The sequence below is a fragment of the Eumetopias jubatus genome, unplaced genomic scaffold (assembly GCF_037043125.1).
Source record: "Eumetopias jubatus isolate StellerSeaLion01/CBP00866 unplaced genomic scaffold, mEumJub1_p1.0 scaffold_9, whole genome shotgun sequence".
Taxonomy (NCBI): Eukaryota; Metazoa; Chordata; class Mammalia; order Carnivora; family Otariidae; genus Eumetopias; species Eumetopias jubatus.
In genome coordinates, this window is record NW_028274815.1 from 116561730 (window position 1) to 116585881 (window position 24152).

The following is a 24152-nucleotide window of genomic DNA, read 5'->3' on the forward strand; positions in this document are numbered from 1 at the left end:
TACTGATTAATCAAACCTGTGATACAACTTCTCTAAGAAAATTAGGCAAAGGGGAAGTGATGATACAAAACAGCTGAATCTTTATCTCCCATCAGGGGAATGCAATAAATAATGTCTAAAATTTATAATTCAGGAAGTAGCAATATGAGATCTTACTTAGAAATATGGAAGTAGGAGAGCCTGGGTGGCTCAGTCGGTTAAGCATCTGCCTTTGGCTCAGGTCATGATCCCAGGGTCCTGGAATTGAGTTCCGTATCGGGCTCCCTGCTCAGTGGGGAGCCTGCTTCTCCCTCTCCCTCTCCCCCTCCCCGCTACTTGTGCTTTCTCTATCTCTCTCTCTCAAATAAATAAATAAAATCTTAAAAAAGAAATATGGAAGTAAATACCAGCAAAAGCCAGAAAGTAGTTCTTTTGAAGTTGACCTAGGGATGGGAAGAGAGGCTGAGGGCTACTATTCTCATAAGCTTTTTCTCAGTTTTTCTGTTTGTTTTTTATTTTTTTTATTTTTTTTTAAGATTTTATTTATTTATTTGAGAGAGAGAGAGCACATGAGAGGAGGGAAGGTTAGAGGGAGAAGCAGACTCCCTGCCGAGTAGGGAGCCCGATGCAGGACTTGATCCAGGGACTCCAGGATCATGACCTGAGCCAAAGGCAGTCATTTAACCAACTGAGCCACCCAGGCGCCGCTGTTTGTTTTTTAAACTTACTTATTTTTTAAAATAATCTCTATACCCAGCTCAGGGCTTGAACACATGATCCCAAGATCAAGTGTCGCATGCTCTTCTGATTGAGCCAAGCAGGCGTCCCATTGTTTATTTTTTTCCAACTGTGTTAACAATAACTCTCTGAATAGTAGAATTTCAGCATCTTTTAATTTTTTTCTCTTAGCTTATCTAAATTTCCTATAATAATCTTGTATTACTTGTGTAATTAAAAAAAATATATTCTTAAATGTTGGACTGCTTTTTTAAAAAAAAATCCACAGCAGAAGTATTATAAAACCCTGCACAAATCAGGGACTGAGCTTTACGCTTTCCTCTGGGGCCTTACCTTTTATCGTGGTCAAAATGAAGAAAGCAATGAGGGTGTTGTTGACGGCACAGGTAGACTTGGCAACACAAGACAAGATGGTGTAGGGATTTAAGAGATAGCTGGGGAAAAAAAAATGTTGGCATTAGTAATCCCGGTCGAAGCACCAGGGAGTCCTGGCCACCACAGGCAGGCAATTCAAGAGATTTACTAACACCATACTCAAGGGAAGGCAACTTCTTAGAAATGAGTTCTCTTAAGTAAAAGAGAATGAAATGGGGTTGGGACCAATGAGTATAAGATGCTGAACATTCACTGCCTATTCTGCGCTACATGGTATATCATCACAGAGATCCAGTAAACTAGCAACACCATTATTCCTCCAATGGAGAAACTGAGACTCAGTGGTTAAGGAACTTGCCCAAGGTTTCATAAGCTAATCAATACATTCAAAATCCGGACTTTCTGGTTCAAAGGCTATGTTCTTTTTATTACTTCAGATATCATAAATGATAAAATTTTACCAATTCCCACATAGTCATATATTTTAGGAATGGCTACAGTTATCTTTGAAAACCAGGAAAGTAATTTTTCCTCAATCAGGCTCCCAAGCTCTGATGCAGGCTACCCCACCTTTCCTCCAAGAGGCCAGAGCAGCTTGCCATTAGCCCTCTTGGTAGTCAAGCTATATCTACCAAGCCAGACCCCCAGGACAGGGTAAGTATCTGCTGAATTCCACAAGCTGGTTGCCACAGAACTTCACAGGGCATCTTAAACTTCCACTGGGAAGGAATTAAACTGAAAAACCTAGTCTTTTTCTGAGGTGGAAAAGAATGGACTGAGAAATGAATTTAAAATGCTGATTAGGGAAATTTTACATAGTCATAATTGATTATTATTTTATTTCATTTCTATCCTGCTTCCACAAAAGATTTGAGGCCGCTCAAATGAGAACAGATAATAAAAGCTAACAGCAAAATAAAAATAGAAATAAAAAATTAAGACCAGGAAAAACGTAAATAGAAAAAAAATAAGGGCCAGGGGGAAAAAGACCAAAGGGTCTTTTACAGCACTGTAATAATCAGCTTCAAATCTGGCTCTGAGTTTCCTGGCAGACAGAGTGAAAAGGGACACCAGTTACGTAATCTGATTATTAGATAGGAAGAAACATACCAGCATGTCAGAGACAGATTATAATTATTATTCACCAGTAAAGACCTTAAATCCAATACCTCCCAGGGCTGTTAAGATTAGCAGTTCTAAAGCCAAAGGCCCAGAAATTGTTGGTGTTTTTTTTCAACAATTACAGATAGGCCTGTTACACAACCCTTAAAGAAATGGCTGCTGCTATTATAAAAGTATCCCCAGGAGGTATATGAGTCCATAAGGGATTCATAATGTTGCTAAACCTCTGGTTCTATTAGGTAGTTCCTGCCAATATTTTCGAAATACATAGATATGAAAGTTGTTTGGTGGGAGAGGGAAAAAAAGCCATTTCTAAATAGCATGTGATGTTCAAGAAGCTGCACAGCCACCTATTTGGAACACTGAATAGGAGATTCAACACAAAGCAGAGGGTTGAATAAACCGTCCTCACAAGGCCCCATCTAATTCTGAAGTTCTAAGGTCAGGTTTTTCCATGAGGAAACTTATCTGTCTTGTTTACGGTGTATCCCTCGAAGCTAGTACATTATTAATATTCAGTGACTGTTAGTTTGACTGAATAATTGTCACATTTGCCTATCTCCAGAATACAAATGGGAATAACCTGGAAGAATTAAATTTACTGGCAGCACTGAGCACTCCCCGAGAAATCTTTTACAGAGCTTCAGTAAGTTCCACTCTCCCATACTGGTCTGCCAGCTGGGATGGGTCTGTTTGGCTAGTTTTCTAAACTACAAATGGGGGACTAATTGTACATGAAATATAGGAGCTGCTCAAAGTAATGGCCACAGAAAGATCAGAATTTTATTCAATCCATATATACAACTAAAGAACGTTTTTTTTTCTTTTGAAACACTGGTTACAAGTAGGCTGGAGCCCAGATCAGCATAGAGTGAAAAAGCATTTGTGAAGGGTTGATTGTGCATGTCCCTGTGTGAGGCTTTGTCCCAACAGAAACAGAATGGCTCTGTCTCTTTTGCTGGCCAGAACCCCAGTTGTGCAACAGAACCACAGCAAGTACTTGATGACTAAGACTGCAAATCTCCAAAAATACAACAAACAACATGAGAAAGTCTCATCAGATTTTCCTTGCATTTGTTGGTACTGAGCCCCGTTTTGTCAAAGAATACTTACAACAGGGCCACTTTTAGAGGGATGTAACGCATCTCCATGGGGGTTCGGATGAGTTCGGCCACATCTGGGGCATATTGGTCTAGTTCTAGGAGGAGTTTCTGCTTTTTAAACTGGAAAAAAGAAATGACAAAGCACATTATTTCCTATTGACTTTAGAATGAAGACAGCAGTCCTTCCACGGCCCAAATGGCCCCACCTGGCCTGGCCCTGGCTGTGTAGGCTCAGCTCACACCCACCTGTCTCCTCACCTCTCCCTCTGGCGTCCAGCACCATGAACACACCGTAACCCTCATGCTCCCAGGCCTTTGCATTTGACCTGGAACAACCTCTTCTCTTTCCCTAGTTAGCTCCCACATCACCTTTAGATCTCAGTTAAATCATTTCTTCCTCAGGAAGACACACTCACCCCCCTCAAGTAGGGAAAATCTCCCTATAACGTTCTTTCATAACACTGTTCACGGTTACAACTTTCTTATTTATGTGACTAATATCTGTCTCCCTCACTAGACTATGAGTTCCATGAGGGCAGGGACGATGTTTATTTGCCAGGACCTGGTACAGTGAGCAAACAGTAAATATCTACTGAATGGGTGAATGAATGACTGAGTGGCAAAGCAAGGTTCTCAGCCATTCTGAGCAGTTATCATTGGGGCCCCTGGGTGGCTCAGTCAGTGAAGCGTCTGCCTTTGGCTCAGGTCATGACCTCAGAGTCCTGGGATGGAGGCTCCCTGCTCAGCCGGGAGTCTGCTTCTCCCTCTCCCTCTGCCCCTTCCCCTGCTCATGCGTGCTCTCTCTCTCTCTCAAATAAAATCTTAAAAAAAAGAGTAATCATGAGTGGCCTAAGGACTCCAAAGTTCCATCGGCCAAATGAAATATTTTCATACAAAGTAAAATGATCCCCTGAATGTCACAGTATCCCAGGTTTTCTTCCAAGCTCTCCCGTTTCAAGTTTTTGACTTCCATAGAGGAAGTGGGGAATGGCCATGATGAAGAGAAAGAGGACCACTGGGTGTGGCTGGGCAGCTGGACAGTCTAGAGGGAGTGAGATGGGGGCGGAAAGCTCTTGCCTTCCCCTGGTGTGTCCCAACAAGTTCATGGGTGTGCTCCAGAATGAAAAAAAGTTAGGCAACCCTATAAGCAAACATGGGTCAGACTATAGATGGAAAAAGCCTCTGAACCCAAAATGGGGAGCTTTGCTGATTTAATGGTCAGAGAATCTTATTTCAAGAGCATAAAATCAATGCTGCAACCGATTATAAAACAGAGTAGTACAGGGGAGCCAGAGTAGGGAGAACTTAACTGAGCATGATAGAAGATTTAATGATGAAAAAGGCACGTGTAGAATACATATTGTATCGTGCCATTTACACAAAGTTAAAAGCATGCAAAATAATACTACATGTTATTTAGGGATATATACAAAAGTAGCAAAAGTTAAGGCCCTGTGGGGGGACGATAAACACTAAATCCACCATAGCGTGAACTGGTGAGAGGGAGAACAAAGAGGTGAAAATTTCAGAGGCGAGTATATGTGTAATATATTTATTTTTTATTTTATTTATTTATTTGAGAGAGACAGTGTGCAAACATGAGGGGGAGGAGGGGCAGAGGGAGAAGGAGAGAATCTCAAGCAGACTCCCCAGAGTGCAGAGCCCTACACAGAGCTCGATCCCACGACCCCAAGATCATGACCTAACCTGAAACTAAGAGTTGGACACTCAACAAACTGAGGCACCCAGGTGCCCAATGCAATGTTTTATTTTTGAACCTGAAATAGGTTCACACTATGTATTATTCTTTACATATTTTTGCATGTCTTACATATTTCATAATTTTTTTAAATGGAAAGCTTTAAAAAAATTTTAAAGATTCATCTTTCAGTTCAAAAGAAAATCGAGGAGTTGGGATGCCTGGTTGGCTCAGCCGGTTAAGCGGCTGCCTTCGGCTCAGGTCATGATCCCAGAGTCCTGGGATCAAACCCCACATCGGGCTCCTTGCTCAGCAGGGAGTCTGCTTCTCCCTCTGCCTGACACTCCCCATGCTTGTGCTCACTCTCTCTCTCTGATTTAAAAAAAAAAGGAAAAAGAAAATTGAGTTATCACAGGAATACAGGTAAGCCCACACTTCTTGCACAGATTTAAATAGAGCCTTAATCAGAAAACCTGAACAAACTTCAAAAACCTCCCTTTGATCATCTCTGAGAGTTCAGGTTCAACAGTGGGAATTATCATCAGTAAGAAAGTTACACTACCATTCACAGGTGGGGCTGTTTAATTAAACAGACAATATATAAACTAAGGTGCTTTTATCAGAGGGGCTGGCTCCACAGACAAAGCACTTAGTGAGGACAACTGCAGCGGGGGTAGAGGAAGGAGGCCCTGCTAGCTTAAGGGTCCTGGAGTTCCTGCAAAAAGGTGGCCACCTGGATGGGGTGAGACCCACAAAGGAAACAGGGAGTTGATCCAGAAGCAGCCAGAGAGACAGGTGGGAATGCAGACCCATTCGCAGGCTGGAAGCCAGCCAGCAGGACTACAGGAGGAGACGGGGACAGCTCAACAGGCACGTGTAGATCCTACACAGAGGTGACACTGTGCCAACAACTAAAGAAAAGTACTTCCTTGTCACCCTAATCTTCCAAAATACTTTGAAACAGGAAGATTTTATGAAAGGAGAGTCTACAGGAGAGAAGGGCAGTCAGGTCAGCATTCCCCAGATTCTCTGCTACATCTCTTTTTGTCTCCCCCAATCTCACCAGCAAAGCCCCCATTATGCCTGGCCTCACAGGCCCAATATTGACTCAGCTCCCTGAAGAACAACAAAAATTCCTTTTAAAAATCCCCACTGGATCCAGTCAGAGACAGGAAAATGGCTAAAAGTCTAAGGAAAAGTGAGGGGCGCCTGGGTGGCTCAATTGGTTAAGCGACTGCCTTCGGCTCAGGTCATGATCCTGGAGTCCTGGGATCGAGTCCCACATCGGGCTCCGTGCTCAGCGGGGAGTCTGCTTCTCCCTCTGACCCTCCCCCCTCTCACGCTCTCTCTCTCTCATTCTCTCTCTCAAATAAATAAATAAATAAAATCTTTAAAAAAAAAAAAAGCCCACATAACACCCCCAACCAAGGGACTCCTGGCCCTCCCTTACTGCTTCAGGCTCCCTGCTCAGCGGGGAGTCTGCTTCTCCCTCTGACCCTCCCCCCTCTCATGTGCACGCTCTCTCTCTCTCTCTCTCTCATTCTCGCTCTCTCAAATAAATAAAATCTTTAAAAAAAAACTCTAAGGAAAAGTGAACACACACACCAAGAAAATATTAAAAGTATAAAAATAAATGAGGTTAAAGAGTACAATTTAAAATCCAAAGATAAGTATTTCTAGATATATTCAGCAGCCTTGACAATGAGGAGATTTAAAGCTACCACAGTGGGCGCCTCGGTGGCTCAGTCGTTGAGTGTCTGCCTTCCGCTCAGGTCATGATCCCAGGGTCCTGGGATTGAGCCCAGCGTTGGGCTCCATGCTAGGGAGGAAGCCTGCTTCTCCCTCTCCCCCTCCCCCTGCTTGTGTTCCCTCTCTCACTGTGTCTCTCTCTGTCAAATAAATAAATAAAATCTTAAAAAAAATAAAATAAAAAATAAAGCTACCACAGGCTGGGGCGTCTGGGTGGCTCAGTCAGTTAAGCATCTGCCTTCGGTTCAGGTCATGATCCCAGGGTCCTTGTATGGAGTTCCGCATCGGGCTCCCTGCTCCGTGGGAAGCCTGCTTCTCCCTCTCCCACTCCCCCTGCTTGTGTTCCCTCTCTCGCTGTGTCTCTCTCTGTCAAATAAAATCTTTAAAAAATAAATAAATAAAAATTTAAAAAAATAAAGCTGCCATAGGAGAGGTTAAAAGTGGCCTAAAAGGTAATTACCTAGGTGCACTGTCTCTGTGATCATTAATCACTTTATACACAGATGCTTGTGTGCTTTTCCATACGCATGTTATATTTCAATAGAAATTTCTGAATTAAAAAAAATCTCCAGGGTGGAGCTAATTTATCTCTGCATTCCTCAGCTTGTGAGGAGACCATGACCTGAGCCGAAGGCAGATGCTTAACTGACTGAGCCACCCAGGGACCCCTAAGATAACTCTTTTAGCAACTTTCAAGTATACAGTATTAACTATAATCACCATGCCGTACATTAGATATATAGAACTTACTCATAACTGGAAGTTTGTACCCTTTGACCAACATCTCCCCATTTCCCCCACCCCCAAATGCACCCCCTGGGCAACCAGCAATATACTGTTTCTGTGAGTTTGACTTATTTATTTAAAAGATTTTATTTATTTATTTGATAGAGAGAGACATAGCGAGAGAGGGAACACAAGCAGGGGGAGAGGGAGAGGGAGAAGCAGGCTTCCCGCGGAGCAAGGAGCCCGATGCGGGGCTCGATCCCAGGACCCTGGGATCGTGACCTGAGCCGAAGGCAGATGCTTAACGACTGAGCCACCCAGGCGCCCCTTATTTATTTATTTTATTTTTTTTAAATTTTATTTATTTATTTCAGAGAGAGAGAGAATGAGAGAGAGAAAGCACGAGAGGGAAGAGGGTCAGAGGGAGAAGCAGACTCCCCACCGAGCAGGGAGCCCGATGTGGGACTCGATCCCGGGACTCCAGGATCATGACCTGAGCCGAAGGCAGTCGCTTAACCAACTGAGCCACCCAGGCGCCCTTATTTATTTATTTTAAATTAAGCTCTACACCCAGTGTGGGACTTGAACTCACTTCCCCAAGATCAAGAGTGGCATGCTCTACCAACCAAGCCAGTCAGGTTCCCCAGTTTGACTTTTTTTTTTTTAAAGATTTATTTGAGAGAGAGAGAGGGAGGGAGTGCACACTCGTGTGAGTGTGGCAGGGGAAGGGCAGAGGAAGAGAGTCTTTTTTTTTTTAAAGATTTTATTTATTTAATTGACAGAGAAAGAGAGACAGAGAGAGAGGAAACATAAACAGGGGGAGTGGGAGAGGGAGAGGGAGAAGCAGGCTTCCCGCCGAGCAGGGAGCCCGATGCGGGGCTCAATCCCAGGACCCTGGGATCATGACCTGAGCCGAAGGCAGTCGCTTAACCAACTGAGCCACCCAGGTGCCCCAGAGGAAGAGAGTCTTAAGCAGACTCCAAACTGAGCATGTGCCGACACAAAACTTGATCTCATGAGCCTGAGATCAGGACCTGAATGGAAACTAGGAGCCAGACATTTAACTAACTGTGCCATCCAGGCACCCCCCAGGTTGACTTTTTTTTTTAAAGATTTTATTTATTTATTTATTTGACAGAGAGAGACATAGCGAGAGCAGGAACACAAGCAGGGGGAGTGGGAGAGGGAGAAGCAGGCCTCCCGCCGAGCAGGGAGCCCGATGTGGGACTCGATCCCAGGACCCTGGGATCAGGACCTGAGCCAAAGGAAGACACTTAACGACTGAGCTACCGAGGCGCCCGCAGGTTGACTTTTTAAGATTCCACGTGTAAATAAGATCATATGGTATTGGTCTTTGTCCGACTTTAGTTAGCATAATGCCCTTAGGTTTATCTATGATGACCCAAATCCTCCACTGGTTTAAAACGTACACTCACTAGGTCTTAGTGATAAGTCTCTAAAATGTAGTTCTTTTTTTTTAAACTAATTTCTACACCCACTGCGGGGCTTGAACTTACAACCCTCAGATGAACAGTCACAAGCTCTACCAACTAAGCCAGCCAGGTGCCCCTATTTCAAGGGTTTTATAGGTCTATTAAGCCTATAAATGGACCCCAAGTTAAAGATTCCCAATCTAAATATCTTATAAATCTCTTTGAGGTCCATAATTCTAGAATTCATCAGCTTTGTTACTAATGACCAGTGCCACAGAAAGGCAGACTGCTACTTCTGGTTCTATTACTTGGCAACAGAAGTGAAAATGAACCTTTCTGTATCTATTAGTAAAGCTGTCTTTGGTTCGGGTTTGACCATTCCAGGGCTAGCTTAACAGGCCAGTAGCTTCACTCCTACTTCTTAGTATTTTTAAACAGTTAGATCCTTAAGTACATGACCTTTGATTCTTTGTAGTAACATAGACCAGAAGACTCCCCAAAACTCCACCAGTTTTGTCTCACCCACTGACTACTTACCACAACTTTATTGAAGTCCTGGATTGCAAAATACAGGGCAATAGCAGTGAGTGCATCAGTTATCTGTCAAGAGAAAGAGAAATACTAGTGTAGGAGGGATGGAATGCTGCCAGGACCTAGAGCTTTTGGATGATAGTGGACTATTTGGTAATGAACTCAGGCAGAACCTCAACTCTCACTTTGACCATCCAAAGATAAAGCCTTTCAGGGAGATTTGACTAGAAAACCCTGAGGACTGGCACCCATCAAGGCTTGTTAGCCTGGTGTACCACATCTGTTCTTTAATTGCAAGTCACTTAGGTTTTCTGTAAAACAGGAATAACACCCAATGCTTTGCAGGCCTGATGTACATCAAGTGCCTAGCATGAAGTAAGTCCTCAGTAAACAGCAGCCATTATAATGATTAAGGAAGACTTCAGCGGGCCTCCTACTTGACCCAGATTTTCAACCCTACATTAGGCAATGTTTCAAATTACTCTCTCTCAAAACCACCCTGTCAACTCAACTTTGAAGGTTATTGCTCCTGAGAGTCTCGTCAGGCCTATGTCCACTGCATGGAATCTCTTGGCAGAATGCTTAGGAAATTCAGGATGCCCTCTACACTGGCACCACAATTAAAACCAATCATAGAATCTTGGCGCTACAAAGTTTGAGAATACATAGTCCAGAAATCAAGTATAAGGAATTGGAACTGGTCAAATGTCAGAGACCATTCCCCGTACTTCCATAACACTATCACAGTTCCTTGAATTCAAATTAAGGATAGGTTTTTGCTTTTATACTCTCAAGAGACTCCTAAGCTCCTAAAAGATATTTTTCCTAAGATAAAAGACTCTAAAGATATATACATATTGACTTTATGTGGAAGGTTACTCACCATAAATACCAATTCAGCATAGTCAATCAGGAAATGAAAGAGGTATATTATTAATGGAGTCTGTAGGAAAAAAACAAGCAAACAAACAAATTAACTTAAATCTTACTGTTATCAGTTTGCAGTGTAGGGAATGGGGAAGAAGCTATTCTTTCAGCAAAAATCTCTCTCTTTTCTGGAATACTATTCTATGCTAGTTGGCCAGTGTACATATGAGGGAGAATAATTTAGTGTCACTGAATCATTTTTGCCCTGGGGTCTATCTGCTGAACTGAGTAAAGAGAACAAAATACGACATGTGCTAAATATCTGTTGAGGAATTGAAAGCATATTAAAGGTATGAGGTAAACTTTATTTCTAAGCCATACAGAATAGCCAAGGGGAACTCCACGTGGACCAAGATTACTGAAATCATAAAATAAATTGGGAAATGTTTTCCCGCCTTTTGTCCTCTCAGATGTTTTATATCATTAATGTTACTGCCTCCTCAAATATTTGGGAAAATTTGCTCACTGTGAAGTCATCTTGGCATGGGTTTTCTTTAAGAGAAGATTTTAATTACAGATTCAATTTCTTTCACAGTTTCTTGCCTCAAAGTCTTCTTTTTCTGATATCAGCATAGCTACATCAGCTTCCTTGTGTTAATGTTTGCTCCCTGTATCTTTTCCTATATTTTTAGGTTCTACTTTTCTGTGTCCTCATATGTAAGATGTGTTTCTTAAAAGCAGCATATAATTACTTTTCTTTTTTGTTTTTAAAGATTTTATTTATTTGACAGAGAGAGATAGAGCACAAGCAGAGGGAGCAGGAGAGGGAGAAGCAGGCTCCCTGCTGAGCAGAGGAGCCCCATGCGGGGCTCGATCCCAGGACCGGAATCATGATCTGAGTCTAAGGCAGACGCTTAACTGACTGAGCCATTCAGGCACCCCTACTTTTCTTTAACCTAATCTGACAACTGTTATCTTTTAGTTGGCTTTTTAGTCTATTTACATTTAATGTAATTAATGATGTATTTGTGTTTAACTTTACCATCTTACTATTCTATTTTCCATTTGTCCCATTTTCTTTCTTGCTTGCTTCTGCATTTTTTATTATTCCATTTTCTCCTCTACTAGTTTGTTGGTCATACACTTAGCTACTATTCTTTCAGTGATTAACCTGCAAATTATGGAATAGATCTTTGACTTTAATTAGCATATAATATAAATTATTACTTTTACTACTTTTTTTTTAAGATTTTATTTATTTGACAGAGAGAGACACAGCGAGAGAGGAAACACAAGCAGGGGGAGGGGGAGAGGGAGAAGCAGGCTTCCCATGGAGCAGGGAGCCTGATGTGGGGCTTGATCCCAGGACCCTGGGATCATGACCTGAGCCGAAGGCAGACGCTCAACGACTGAGCCACTTTTACTACTTTTAGATAATATAAGGACCTTTGAATACTTTAACTAAATATAGCTACTCCCAACCTTTTCTGTTATTGGTGCTACAGCTTTAATTCTACATGTATTTTAAACCCATAAGGCATTATTATTGTTTATACAGTCAATATTTATTTAATTTACCCACATATCTACCTTTTTCACTGTTACTTTTCCTTCCTATATTCCATGATGCTGTTGAGAACCACAATCCTGCCTTTTTATAATTTTTTAAATGCTGGCAACAAATTCTATCAATTTTTATTTGCTTGGAAATGTCTTTACCTTCATCTCTGAGAGATAAAAACCCCTTTGTCTGTTTGTAATCTGTCTTTGATTTTGAGCAGTTTTATTAAAGTGTGTTTTTCTTTGAATTTATCCTGCTTGGGTTTATAGAGCTTCTTGAATGGAAATATTTCATAAATTTTGAAAAAAAAATTTCAGTTACTAATCTCTTCAAATATTGTTCCTGCCTCATTTTGTCTCTTCTCCCATTCTGGAACTCCATTTATATGTATGTTAAACCTCTTTACTATATCTCATAGACCTCTTTTTTTTTTTCTGTTTTCTATCCTTTTCTCTCCAAACTTTAGTCTAGGTATTTTCTACAGATCTATCTTCCAGATCATAAATCCTCTCTTTAGCTTTATTTAATCTGCTGTTAAATTTCATACTGCATTCTTATTTTGCTGTTACATTTTCCAGTTCTAGAATTTCCATTTGATTCATTATTATATATATTCCAGTTCCCTGGAGAAAATCTCTACCTTGTCACTCATTTTTTGTGCATATTAATCACTGACCACTATTATCTTAGAGTCCAAGTTTGATAACTCCAATATCTGAATCACCTGTGAATCTTTAGTGCCTGTCTTTTCCTGTCTTTTATTATGCTTGGTAACTTTTGAATGAATCATGGACACTGTATAGGGAAAACTGTAGAGGTTCTGTATGAGGTATTTTCTTCCAGGAAGGACTTTTCTTTTCTCAAAAAGGATTTCTTTAAACTTCTGGCAAGCAATTAGAATAGAATTGCATCACCTTAATCTAATTAGAATTTAATTTTTTGTAAGACTAGTCTATATGTGGTCTACCCTTATTCCTTCCTTCAGTGTAGTCCTTCAGAGGACCCAACTGAAGCCAAGACCTTTACCAGAGCCCTGCCACCTTGGTTGGCCATGCACTTGAATTTGTATTTCTCTAGCACTGAGACTGCCAATAGCTCTGCTTAGCTCCTTAGCCTCTTAACAGCCAATTTCTGTTCTTTCTCTGCTCTCAGCCTGTGCCACTTACAAACTGATAAATACATTAAGGAGAAAGCAGCTTAGACCGTCGTCAGTCTCACATTCTGTACCTTCCTCTCTGGGATCTCAATCCCTCAATCCTGGCTATCTTGATATTGTCCAACACCACCGAACACATGTTTTTTCCTATTCATCCTCCTTTCCTAGTCATCCTTGGCAGGAGGGTTGGTCTGCTACTATAAACAAGTTCACCAACCCACCAGAACCAGAAGGATAGTGCATGACTTGGTTTTAGTGAACCCTATCTGGTGACTCAGGAGGACCTCTTCCCAACTCCCAACCCCATGCAAAAATGTGTCCTATAATATTGCAAAGGTCACTAACAGGCTTTTTAAGGACAGCAAGCTGGTGTGGTAGAAAGAACAAGGCTTTGGGGTCAAACTCAGGTTTAAAACCAGGTTCCCATTCTCTAAACCTTAGAGTCCTCAGCTATAAAATAAAAATAGTGACCTACTGCAGTGCCTAGGTGGCTCAGTCGGTTAAGCTTCTATCTGCCTTCGGCTCAGGTTGTTATCCCAGGGTCCTAGGAAGAGCCTGCTTCTCCCTCTCCCTCTGCCTGCCACTCCCCCTGCTTGTGCTCTTTCTCTCTCTCACTCTGTCAAATAAATAAATAAAATCTTAAAAAAAAATAGTGACCTATTTCACAAGGTTCTTGGGAGGAGTAAATGGTAATGGGCATGAAGTGCTAACATATATACAGTAAACCTCAATATGTTAGCTACCTGAGATCAACTTTTTACCTCCTGTTTTCAAAAGAAAACAAGGGCATCAACTTTGCCTTTCAAAGTTCTAAAAGAATTAAACTTTTTACAACTATCTACTAATAGATTCTTTTTTTTTCATTTATCTTTGTCAGTAAGAAGTAGTAACTTGATACTTATATTACCAATGGCTTGCTTTCAAAGTGTTTTGATGCTTTAGATAGTTAAGAATGGCCCTAAGTAGGTCTCAGAAATGACAGAACAAATAGTTCTCAAAAAGCCTATCAGCAAATGGGCTGGTTTCCATAATGAGGTAACATGGTCACAATAGTTAGTTCGTGTATTGTATTATTACAGACAAGTAAACAGTGAATATAATTTGTCTTCATGCTACATTTCCATGTGGGTGACCATTCCCAGTCAGGGCAGGGCAAATATGAATGAACTCACAATTTTACAATCAGTAATTGGCCAACCACAGAAAACAGAAATGTCTGTTGAAGGTAGTCATGAAATCTAACGTGGTTGCCAGATCCTCTTTTCCTCTCCTGTGTAGATTTTTCTTCTCCACCCTTACATTTCCCTAAGAACTAGGTAATAAAATCTGCCGAAGATTAAAAAAAAAAAAATGCAAAGCAATGATGAACTTCCCCTTCCAAAGTCTTCTTTTCACTTGGCTTGACATAATTTTATTTCTTAGAGAAACTGTCTTGAAATGTAGATTGTTCTGGATTTATGAACACTGAGCTTAAAAGCAAATTAACCCATATGCAAGGGGCGCCTGGGTGGCTCAGTCATTGAGTGTCTGCCTTCAGCTCGGGTCATGATCCCAGGTCCTGGGATCAAGCCCCACGTCGGGCTCCCTGCTCAGCAAGGAGTCTGCTTCTCCCTCTCCCACTCCCCCTGCTTCTGTTCCCTCTCTCACTGTGTCTTTCCCTGTCAGATAAATAAATAAAATCTCAAAAAAAAAATTAACCCATAGGCAGGAAAGGAGCAAGGGAGTCTGACTCTGAGGTCACCCCCACCATGTTTGGGGGAAGCAACTGCTCAGTCCTAAAGGGTTTGTCTTACATAAGTATAGAAAGTTAACATGGCTTCTTGTAGCTGGAAATTACTACGTCCTATCATTATCCCCCTTTACTTACACTTACACACACACATTGGTAAGGAGTAAGAATGTGTTCTAGACTCCCTCATTGTAGCTAAGAATGCATTTTCTCATAGACACATTTTAAATAATGGTTAGAAGGCTAGATATAGCTCTTCCATTCATTCGTTTGACATATTCTTTCTGAAGGGACTATTTCACATCTTCCCCTGTCCTCCAACTTTCCTACCCACTTCTCACTTTCATCTGACAACCTCATTTCTCATTTCACTGAGAAAAGAATTAAACGAGAACCACCTTATTTTCCCACTACCCCACTGACTAACTTCCTGTATCTACACCTATATTCTCTATCTCCTGTTAACAGTGAATGAATTTCCTTTCTTCTAATCTGAAGTCAAATTCTCCCCTTGTGAACTGTAGCCCATTTCTTCTTGCCTCCCCAAAGACACTGCTCATTCAATTATCCTCTTTCTTACATCATCAACTTCTCTACCCACAGGATTATTCCCATCAGCAACCGAATATGCAGTCTCATTTTTTGGCTATTTTATTCTTTTATCTTATTAAGTTTTAAGAGTTTTTACATGTTCTTCTTTTAAAACTTTTTATTTAAATTCAATTTAGCTAACATATAGTGCATTATTAGTTTCAAGGGTCTAATGTAGTGATTCATGAGTTGCATATAACATGCAGGGCTCATTACATCCAGTACTCTTCTTAATGCCCATTATCCAGTTACCCAGTCTCCCCACCCACCACCCCTCCAGCAACCTTCAGTTTGTTTCCTACTTTTAAGAGTCTCTTATGGCTTGCCTCCGTCTCTGTTTTTACCTTATTTTATTTTTCTTTCTGTTTTTTAAAGTAGGCTCTATGCCCGACATGGGGCTTGAACTCATAGCCCTGAGATCAAGAGTTGAATATGCTCTACTGACTGAGCCAGCCAGGCCCCCACGTTTTTTTTTTTTTTTCACTGAAGTATAGCTGACACACAGTGTTACATTAGTTTCAGGTGTACAACATAGTGATTCAACAAGTTCATACATTACATTATGCTCCCCGCAAGTGTGGCTACCACCTGTCACCATAAAAGGCTATTACAATACCAGTGACTATATTCCCTATGCTGTACCTTTTATTCCCTACCTAAAAGCCTGTATCTCCCTCTGCCCTTCACCCATTTTGCCCATCTCCCCATCCCCTTCCACTCTGGTAACCATCAGTTTGTTCTCTGTATTTATGGGTCTGTTTCTGCTTTTTGTTTGCTTATTCACTTGTTTTATTTGTTTGTTTGTTTTAAGTAGGCTCCACACCCACCATGGAGCCCAACGCAGGGCTTGAACCCACGACCTGAGATCAAGAGTCAGACACTTAACCAACCGAGCAACCTAGGCACCCCCTGCTTTGTTTTTTTAGATTCCACATATAAGTGAAATCATATGGTAATTGTCTTTCTCTGACTTATTTCACTTAGCATAGTGCCCTCTAGGTCCATCCATATTGTTGCTTCAAATGCCAAGATCTCATTCTTTTTTATGGCTGAAGAATATTCTACTGTGTGTGTGTGGGGAGGGTGGATGTGGGTGTGCACACATGCATTCATCTGTCACTGGACACTTGGTTTGCTTCCGTATCGTGGCTATTGTAAACAATGCTGTGATAAATATAGAGCAGATTTTCATAAAAAATGTCTTTACAGGGACGCCTGAGTGGCTGAGTCAGTTAAGCATCTGCCTTCGGCTCAGGTCACGATCCCAGGGTCCTGGGATCGAGTCCTGCGTCGGGCTCCTTGCTCGGCGGAGAGCCTGCATCTCCCTCTGCCTGCTGCACACTCTCTCTCTCTGACAAATAAATGAAATCTTAAAAAAAAAAAATAAAAAATAAAAGACGGCCAAAATAGCTCAGTTGGGAGAGTGTTAGACTGCACATCTAAAGGTCCCTGGCTCGACCCCGGGTTTCTGCAGGAGAAAAAAAATAAAAAATAATAAAAAATAAAAATAAAACGTCTTTACAGGGCACCTAGGTGACTCAGTTGGTTGGGCATCCGCCTTCAGCTCAGGTCACTGATCTCCAGTCCTGGGATTGAGCCCTGCTCTGTTGAGGGTCTGCTTCTCCCTCTCCCTCTGCCCTTCCCCCCCCCACTCCTATGTGCTCTCTCTCTCAAATAATATCTTTTAAGAAAAATAAAAAATAAAATGTCTTTACTATACATCTGCCTGTAGCTACTATACCATTTCCCTGCCCTCCTTTAGAGCCAAACTCCTCATAAAGGTTGTCTATTCTCTGTGTTTTCAAGAAAAAGAAAGTCCAAGATGTAAGCCACAGGGTCTTGTATATCCTAATCTAGGAAGTCTCCATTTTCTCAGCATAGTAAAAACAAAATCCACTTGCTACTGTGGGCTACCAGGGCTGGTGAAGAATCTCAAAATGGCTGAGCAAAAACTTGTTCTAACAGGCATTCAGGGGCACCAGGGATGGCTCAGTCGGTAGAGCCTGCAACTCTTGATTTCAGGATTGTGAGTTCAAGCCCCATGTTGGATGCAGAGATTACTTAAAATCTTAAATAAATAAAATAAAATAAAAGGCATTTACCAAGTAGTCCTTTGGGAGATCATACCCTGAGATCAAAAGGCCACTGCTAACTCCCTAAAGTCCTGGAATTGAGACCCTTACCACCAAGCTAGCTACTCTATCTAAGAACCCACCTGCTATTGATTGGACTTACACAAGGCCAATGTGGTAAAGGCTGGCTTGGCAAATGACTTTGAGAAGTTTAATGCCCTGAAGGTTCCTGTGCCAGGATGCTGAAGAAAAAAGAAGATGTGAAAAGTTGTGCTGAGTTTTTCTCTCTCGCCAGGATTGAGGAATACGAGAGAGCTGGAGAAGATGAAGAACGTAATTCCATTTGATCAAAGGACCACTGAGGACTTGAATGCAGTCTTCCTAGAAACCAAATTAGACAAGAAGTATCCCAACTGGCCTCACCAGCCAATTGAGATTTTATATACTTGAGTCTGGGAGGAAGCTCTCGCCCTCATAAATTCTAGACATTAAAAATAATTATACTGGGGCGCCTGGGTGGCTCAGTCGTTAAGCATCTGCCTTCAGCTCAGGTCGTGAGCCCAGAGTCCTGGGATCGAGCCCTGCATCCGGCTCCCTGCTCGGCGGGGAGCCTGCTTCTCCCTCTCCCACTCTCCCTGCTTGTGTTCCCTCTCTCACTGTCTTTCTCTGTCAAATAAATAAAGAAAATCTTTTAAAAAAAATTATACTAAAAACAGATAGACAGATGATAGATAGTAGATAGATAATCTGAACTCTTAACCATGTCTGTAAAAAGTGCTACATAATCTGACTCCTAACTTCTCACAAGTTGTCTTTAATATTTTCCTATTTGCTCATTCTGCCTTAGCAACACTAAGGCAGAATTTATCCAACTCACAAATGCCAACCACATTCCCAAATCAGGGCCATCATATCTGGCTTGCTAGCTTCATTTAAGTTGATTATTCAAATTTCACTTCCTTGGAGTGCCTTCCTGGAACACACCATCTATAATACTGACACATACTTTTTATCCCTCTTTATCCCTTTACCCAGCTTTATCTGACCATCACTCTTTATCCCTATACCCAGCTTTATTTTTCTACATGTATTTGCTTATCATTTAACTGAAATTCCACTTTTTCTTAACTTTAGCTTTATGGAAGTAGAATTAGTATAAAATAAACTTCACATATTTAAAGTACACAATTTCATAAGTTTTGACCTGTGTGTATACCCATGAAACCATCAACCAAGATAGTGAATATATCCCCATTCCCAAATGTTTATTAAAATTAGTTTATTAATTTTACTGTTCATCCAAAGGAACCAACCGTGTTTCAGTGTTTTTCACTATTGTTTTTCTATTTTCTGTTTGTTCCCACTCAGATCTTATTTCTTTTATTCTGTTTACTTTGAAGTAAATTTCTTCTTTTTCTAGTTCCATAAGGTAGAAACAGGGGTCATCAATTTGAGACTTTTCTTCTTTTCCAATATAGGCATTTAGCACTATGTATTTCCCCCAATCACTGCTTAGTACCATGCCACATATTTTGATAGGTTGTGTCTTCATTTTCTTTCAGTTCAATATACTTCCTAATTTCCCTTCTGATTTCTTCTTTGATCCATGGGTTATTAAAGAGCATGTTACTTAGTTTCCAAATATTTGGGGATTTTCCAGACATCTTTCCAGTATTAATTTTTTTATTTAATTCCATTGTGGTCAGAGAATATACTTTGTATCACTTCAATCCTTCTAAATTTATTGGGCCTTATTTTATGACCCAGAATATGGTCTATCTTGCAGATGTTCCATGTACACTTGAAAAGATTATGTATTTTGTTGCTGTTGGACAGAATGTTCTATAAACATCAATGAGGTCAAGTTGGTTGACAACCTATTCAAGGCTTCTACATCCTTGTTGATTTTCTGTCTGCCTGTCGTGTCAATCCTTGAGAGAGGGATATTGAAATTTCTGACTATAATTGTGGATTTGTCTACTTCTCCTTGTAGTTCTGTCAGTCTTTATGTATTCTGAAACTCTGTTATCGGGTACATAAACATTAGGACTGTTATGTTCTCCTGATGAATTGGCCCCTTTATCATTATGAAATAACCATCTTTACCCCTGGTAATATTCTTTGTTCTGAAATCTGTTCCCTTTTTACTAACTTACTGTTCGTTGCTCTCAGAAATAAGAACCATGAGACCAAGGACTATGTCTTGTTTTGTATCCCTAGCACCTAGCAGGGTAGCTGGCATTTGGTATGTACTTAACAAATCTTTAGTAAAAGAGAGAAGGAAGGGAGGGAGTGGAATTCATATGTGGATACAGAGCTAGGCACTAGGAATACTTAATGAAAAGGTACCAGTACTTGTTCTGAGGAATATATAATAAGTAAAACAAGTACAGAGGCAATTTCAAGAGTACAATATGAGCCGTTAAAAGTATAAGCACAAGATGCTTTAGAAGATGTTCAGGAAGAACATCCAACTGGTCTAAGGTGATGAGGAATGGCTTCTAGAAGGAGGTAAAATCTAAACTAATATTTATTTTATTTTATTTATTTTTTAAAGATTTTATTTATTTATTTGACAGAGAGAGACAGTGAGAGAGGGAACACAAGCAGGGGGAGTGGGAGAGGGAGAAGCAGGCTTCCTGCGGAGCAGGGAGCCCGATGCGGGGCTCGGTCCCAGGACCCTGGGATCATGACCTGAGCCGAAGGCAGACGCTTAATGACTGAGCCACCCAGGTGCCCCAAAATCTAAACTAATATTTAAATAGCATAGCCAGGGGTGCCTGGGTGGCTCAGTCATTAAGCATCTGCCTTCAGCTCAAGCCATGATCCCAGGGTCCTTGGGACCGAGCCCCACATCGGGCCCCCTGCTCTGCGGGAAGCCTGCTTCTCCCTCTCCCACTCCCCCTGCTTGTGTTCCCTCTCTCGCTGTGTCTCTCTCTGTCAAATAAATAAATAAAATCTTTTAAAAAAATAATAATAAATAAATAAATAGCATAGCCAACCACAAAAAAGAGGGGAAAAACAGACCCTCATAAAGAGACAACAAAATGAGCAAAAACACATAGGTAAGAGAGAATATAGAGCTGGAGCATAATGAAAGTATGTGAGAACTCTCTCAGAACTCTCTCTTCCTGTTCTGTCTTGAAAACATACTGCCCAAGGACTGCTGCACACTGAGCCCCCATGGCTAGTGGGCTATGCTTGTACATGCCCACACAACTGTTCCCAATAACTGATCTGTGTGCTTATTAAGAGTCTTAAAATATCCCTGTTTCTGCTTGCAGTTCTTATTACTGTGGTTCAATTAGATAGTAATACAAAACTAATGAAATATGAATGCAAAAGCCAATTGTTATCTCCATGAGAACCAAGCTGAAAGCTTTAAAAAAAACTAGGTAGCAAAAGAAAGAAAGAAAGAAAGGAAGGAAGGAAGGAAGGAAGAAACAAAGAAACAAAGAAAGATAGATTTGTTCTCAAAGTAGGTATGAGGGAGACAACTGTAAAAATGAGAGGTTAAGAATTCAAATAGAAGACTTCTACTTTAAAATGATATAACGAACAATAATGGGGAGGGGAGAGTGGAAAGAAATGTGGTTCATATAAGCAGGGCCCACACAGTTTTGTATGCCCCCTAGGGTATTTGGGTTTTACCCTGAGTTCAGTGGTGAGCAAAGGTACTAAGCAGGACACTAACAATATCAGACTCACATTGCAGAAAGATGACTCTGGCTGCAGAATAAAGAGTAAAGGAGCAAGACTGAATGGAGAAAAACTTGTCAGGAAGCTGTTGCAGGAACCCAAGCAAGAGATGATAGTGACCTAAGATGGACTTTACTATTTTAAGAACTAATGTTATGGGTTAAATAGGCTTTTGTGGGCTTTCTAAGAAACCAGCATTGCTGACATAGTTTTCATGGGAAAGCATGTTCCAAAGAACCAATTACATGACAATTAGCATACAACTTATTTGTGGACTGGGAACTGTTTACAATTTATTTGCCAATAAAAATGGTAACTTCCACAGAAGTCTCATCTGCTTCCCCAAATCACAATCTTAATCTGGATCATTTCCACTGCAATTGTGAAACCTCCTTCTTATGCAGAGGACATCTAAAAAAGGTCTGTTTCTAAATATGATTTTTAAAAATAGATCTTTTCAAATGTTTATACAAAACAGAGGTTAGGCTTTGGTATTTGTGACTATAAACTACTCTTAGTACTCAGAAAAGAAAACAAGAACACTTACTTCATGAAATACTGCTCCAGAATACGGAGACACTCCCAAGTCCAACAGTGAGAGGCCTTCAACCACTGAAAAGTAAGACATCCAAGTTCACTCTTATTTCAGAGACATATGCAGATGGCCAGAGACTAAAGCATTAGATACTCCCAGAAACAAGAAGGGCTTCACAGTTTGTCCAACCCCCTTTACCTCATTCCCAGCAAGTGGCTTTAAATCTTGATTTGAATACTTCAGACGATGCAGAATTTTTTTCCATACAGAGCATCCCTTTCCACTGTGGGGCAGCTCTCAGGAAAAAGTTTTATGTTAGACTATGAGCTTTCTCTGATTCCTTGTGATTTCCACCCACTCTAAAAAGTGTTTCCTTTAGGGTGCCTGGGTGGTTCAGTTGGTTAAGCGACGGCCTTCAGCTTAGGTCATGATCCTGGAGTCCTGGGATCGAGTCCCACATCAGGCTCCCTGCTCGGCAGGGAGTCTGCTTCTCCCTCTGACCCTCCTCCTCTCATGCTCTCTCTGTCTCATTCTTTCTTTCCCAACTAAATAAATAAAATCTTAAAACAAAATAAAATAAAATGTTTCCTTTATATATATTTTGCCCCATTCCCCAAAATAATATAACAACAAATTAGAAGCTGGTGAGAAATGCTGTCCCGAGTGTGGGGACATGGGCAGTTACTTTCATGCAATGCTTGAGTGGCATGTGTATTAACTTTTCCACAGGGAAATATGTACTTTTTAAGTATGTGCCTTTTAACACTTCCAGCAGGAGCCTGCTTTTCTATGTGATTGTTCTTATGGCAATTTATCCTAGGGAAATAACTGTATGTTCATTATGGTGCTTGGAGTACTAAAAAATAATCCCAATGTCCATTAATATTTACCTAAATGAATTATGATATGTATATATGTGTATGTATAGATACATAGAGAGAAACACTGTATAGTTAAAAATCATACTGTGGTATAAATAATTGAATAAATAAATAAATAAGTGGAAGAGAAAAGAAAGCTCTTCCTCACAGAGATCTGTAAGTATCAAATGTAGAAGGAAAGATGGAAATAGAAAATCACCACTTGGGGTGCCTGGGTGGCTCAGTCATTAAGCGTCTGCCTTCGGCTCAGGTCATGATCCCAAGGTCCTGGGATCAAGCCCCGCATCGGGCTCCCTGCTCCACGGGAAGCCTGCTTCTCCCTCTCCCACTCCCCCTGCTTGTGTTCCCTCTCTCACTGTGTCTCTCTCTGTCAAATAAATAAATAAAATCTTTAAAAAAAAGAAAGAAAAAGAAAGAAAGAAAGAAAGAAAGAAAGAAAGAAAGAAAGAAAGAAAGAAAGAAAGAAAAGAAAGAAAGAAAGAAAGAAAGAAAGAAAGAAAGAAAGAAAGAAAGAAAGAGAAAGAAAGAAAGAAAGAAAGAAAGAATAAATCACCACTTGGCAGACCTCACAGTAATAGTGGTGAAAGACAAGACTGTCAAGGGATATGAAAATCAGAGAATAAAAATATGATGAGAAACCATATTTGCAAGGGGAAAAATAATTTTATGTGGACAAACTTGGCATTCACTACCTTAATCGTGTGACCAAAGTTAACATCACCAGCAATATGTTGAACAGTTCACATTATCAACATCAAGTACCTCCTGAAATGATTCACTGAGATGGAGACAAAAACACTTCTGTGGTCCTCATGCCAAAAATGTGGTATCCTTGCCAAAAAAGCATAACTTCAATCTAATCATGAGAAAACACTAGGCAAACCCAAATCAAGAGACAAAATAACAGGCCAGTGCTCTTTAAAAATATTAAGGGGCGCCTGGGTGGCTCAGTCGGTTGAGAGTCTGACTCTTGATTTTGGCTCAGGTTGTGATCTCAGGGTTGTGGGATGGAGCTCCAGGCCGGCTCTGTGCTCAGTGGGAAGTCTGCTCAAGATTCTCTGTCCCTCCCCACCTCCCCCGCTCACGTGTGTGTGTGTGTGTGTGTGTGTGTGTGTGTGTGTATGTGTGTGTGTGTGGTGTGCGCACTCTAGAAGGAAGAAGAAAGAAAGAAAGAGAGAAAGGGAGGGAGGGAGGGAGAGAGAGAGAGAGGGAGAGAGAAAGAGAGAAAGAGAGAGAGAGAGAGGGAGAGAGAGAGAGAGAGAGAGAGAGAGAGAGAAAGAAAGAAAGAAAAGAAAAAAGAAAAGAAAAGAAAAGAAAAGAAAAGAAAAGAAAAGAAAAGAAAAGAAAAGAAAAAAGAAAGAAGAAAAATACTAAGTCTGAGGAAGTGTCCCAGATTGGAAGAGACTAAGGATATGTAATAACTGAATGCAACGTGGGACTGTGGAATGAATCATGGACCATAAAAAGGACATTAGTGGTACAACTGATAAAATTCTAATAACAGATTAGTTATTAGTATTGTATGAATGTTAATCTTCTGGTTTAGGTCAGTGTACTATTGTTATGTAGGACGTTAACATTAGAAGAAGCTAAGGGAAGGGTAAAC

At 40.8% G+C, this 24152-nt stretch overlaps 1 protein-coding gene and 1 non-coding gene across 4 annotated transcripts in view; one reads left to right on the top strand and one right to left on the bottom strand.

Moving 5' to 3' along the window:
* The window catches only part of PIGU (phosphatidylinositol glycan anchor biosynthesis class U), an 86911-nt gene that overhangs the window by 53361 nt on the left and 9398 nt on the right, over positions 1-24152 (bottom strand). For all 3 annotated transcript variants that reach the window (XM_028118863.2, XM_028118864.2, XM_028118862.2), the window contains exons 2-6: positions 21678-21742; positions 10339-10398; positions 9462-9524; positions 3328-3437; positions 1051-1151 (exon numbers count right to left, since the gene is read on the bottom strand). In XM_028118863.2, the coding sequence (XP_027974664.1) occupies positions 1051-1151; positions 3328-3437; positions 9462-9524; positions 10339-10398; positions 21678-21742 (399 nt within the window). The remainder of the gene's footprint in view (positions 1-1050; positions 1152-3327; positions 3438-9461; positions 9525-10338; positions 10399-21677; positions 21743-24152) is intronic.
* On the top strand, positions 16760-16832 carry TRNAC-GCA (transfer RNA cysteine (anticodon GCA)). The gene has a single exon. It is a non-coding gene; the product is annotated as a tRNA-Cys (tRNA).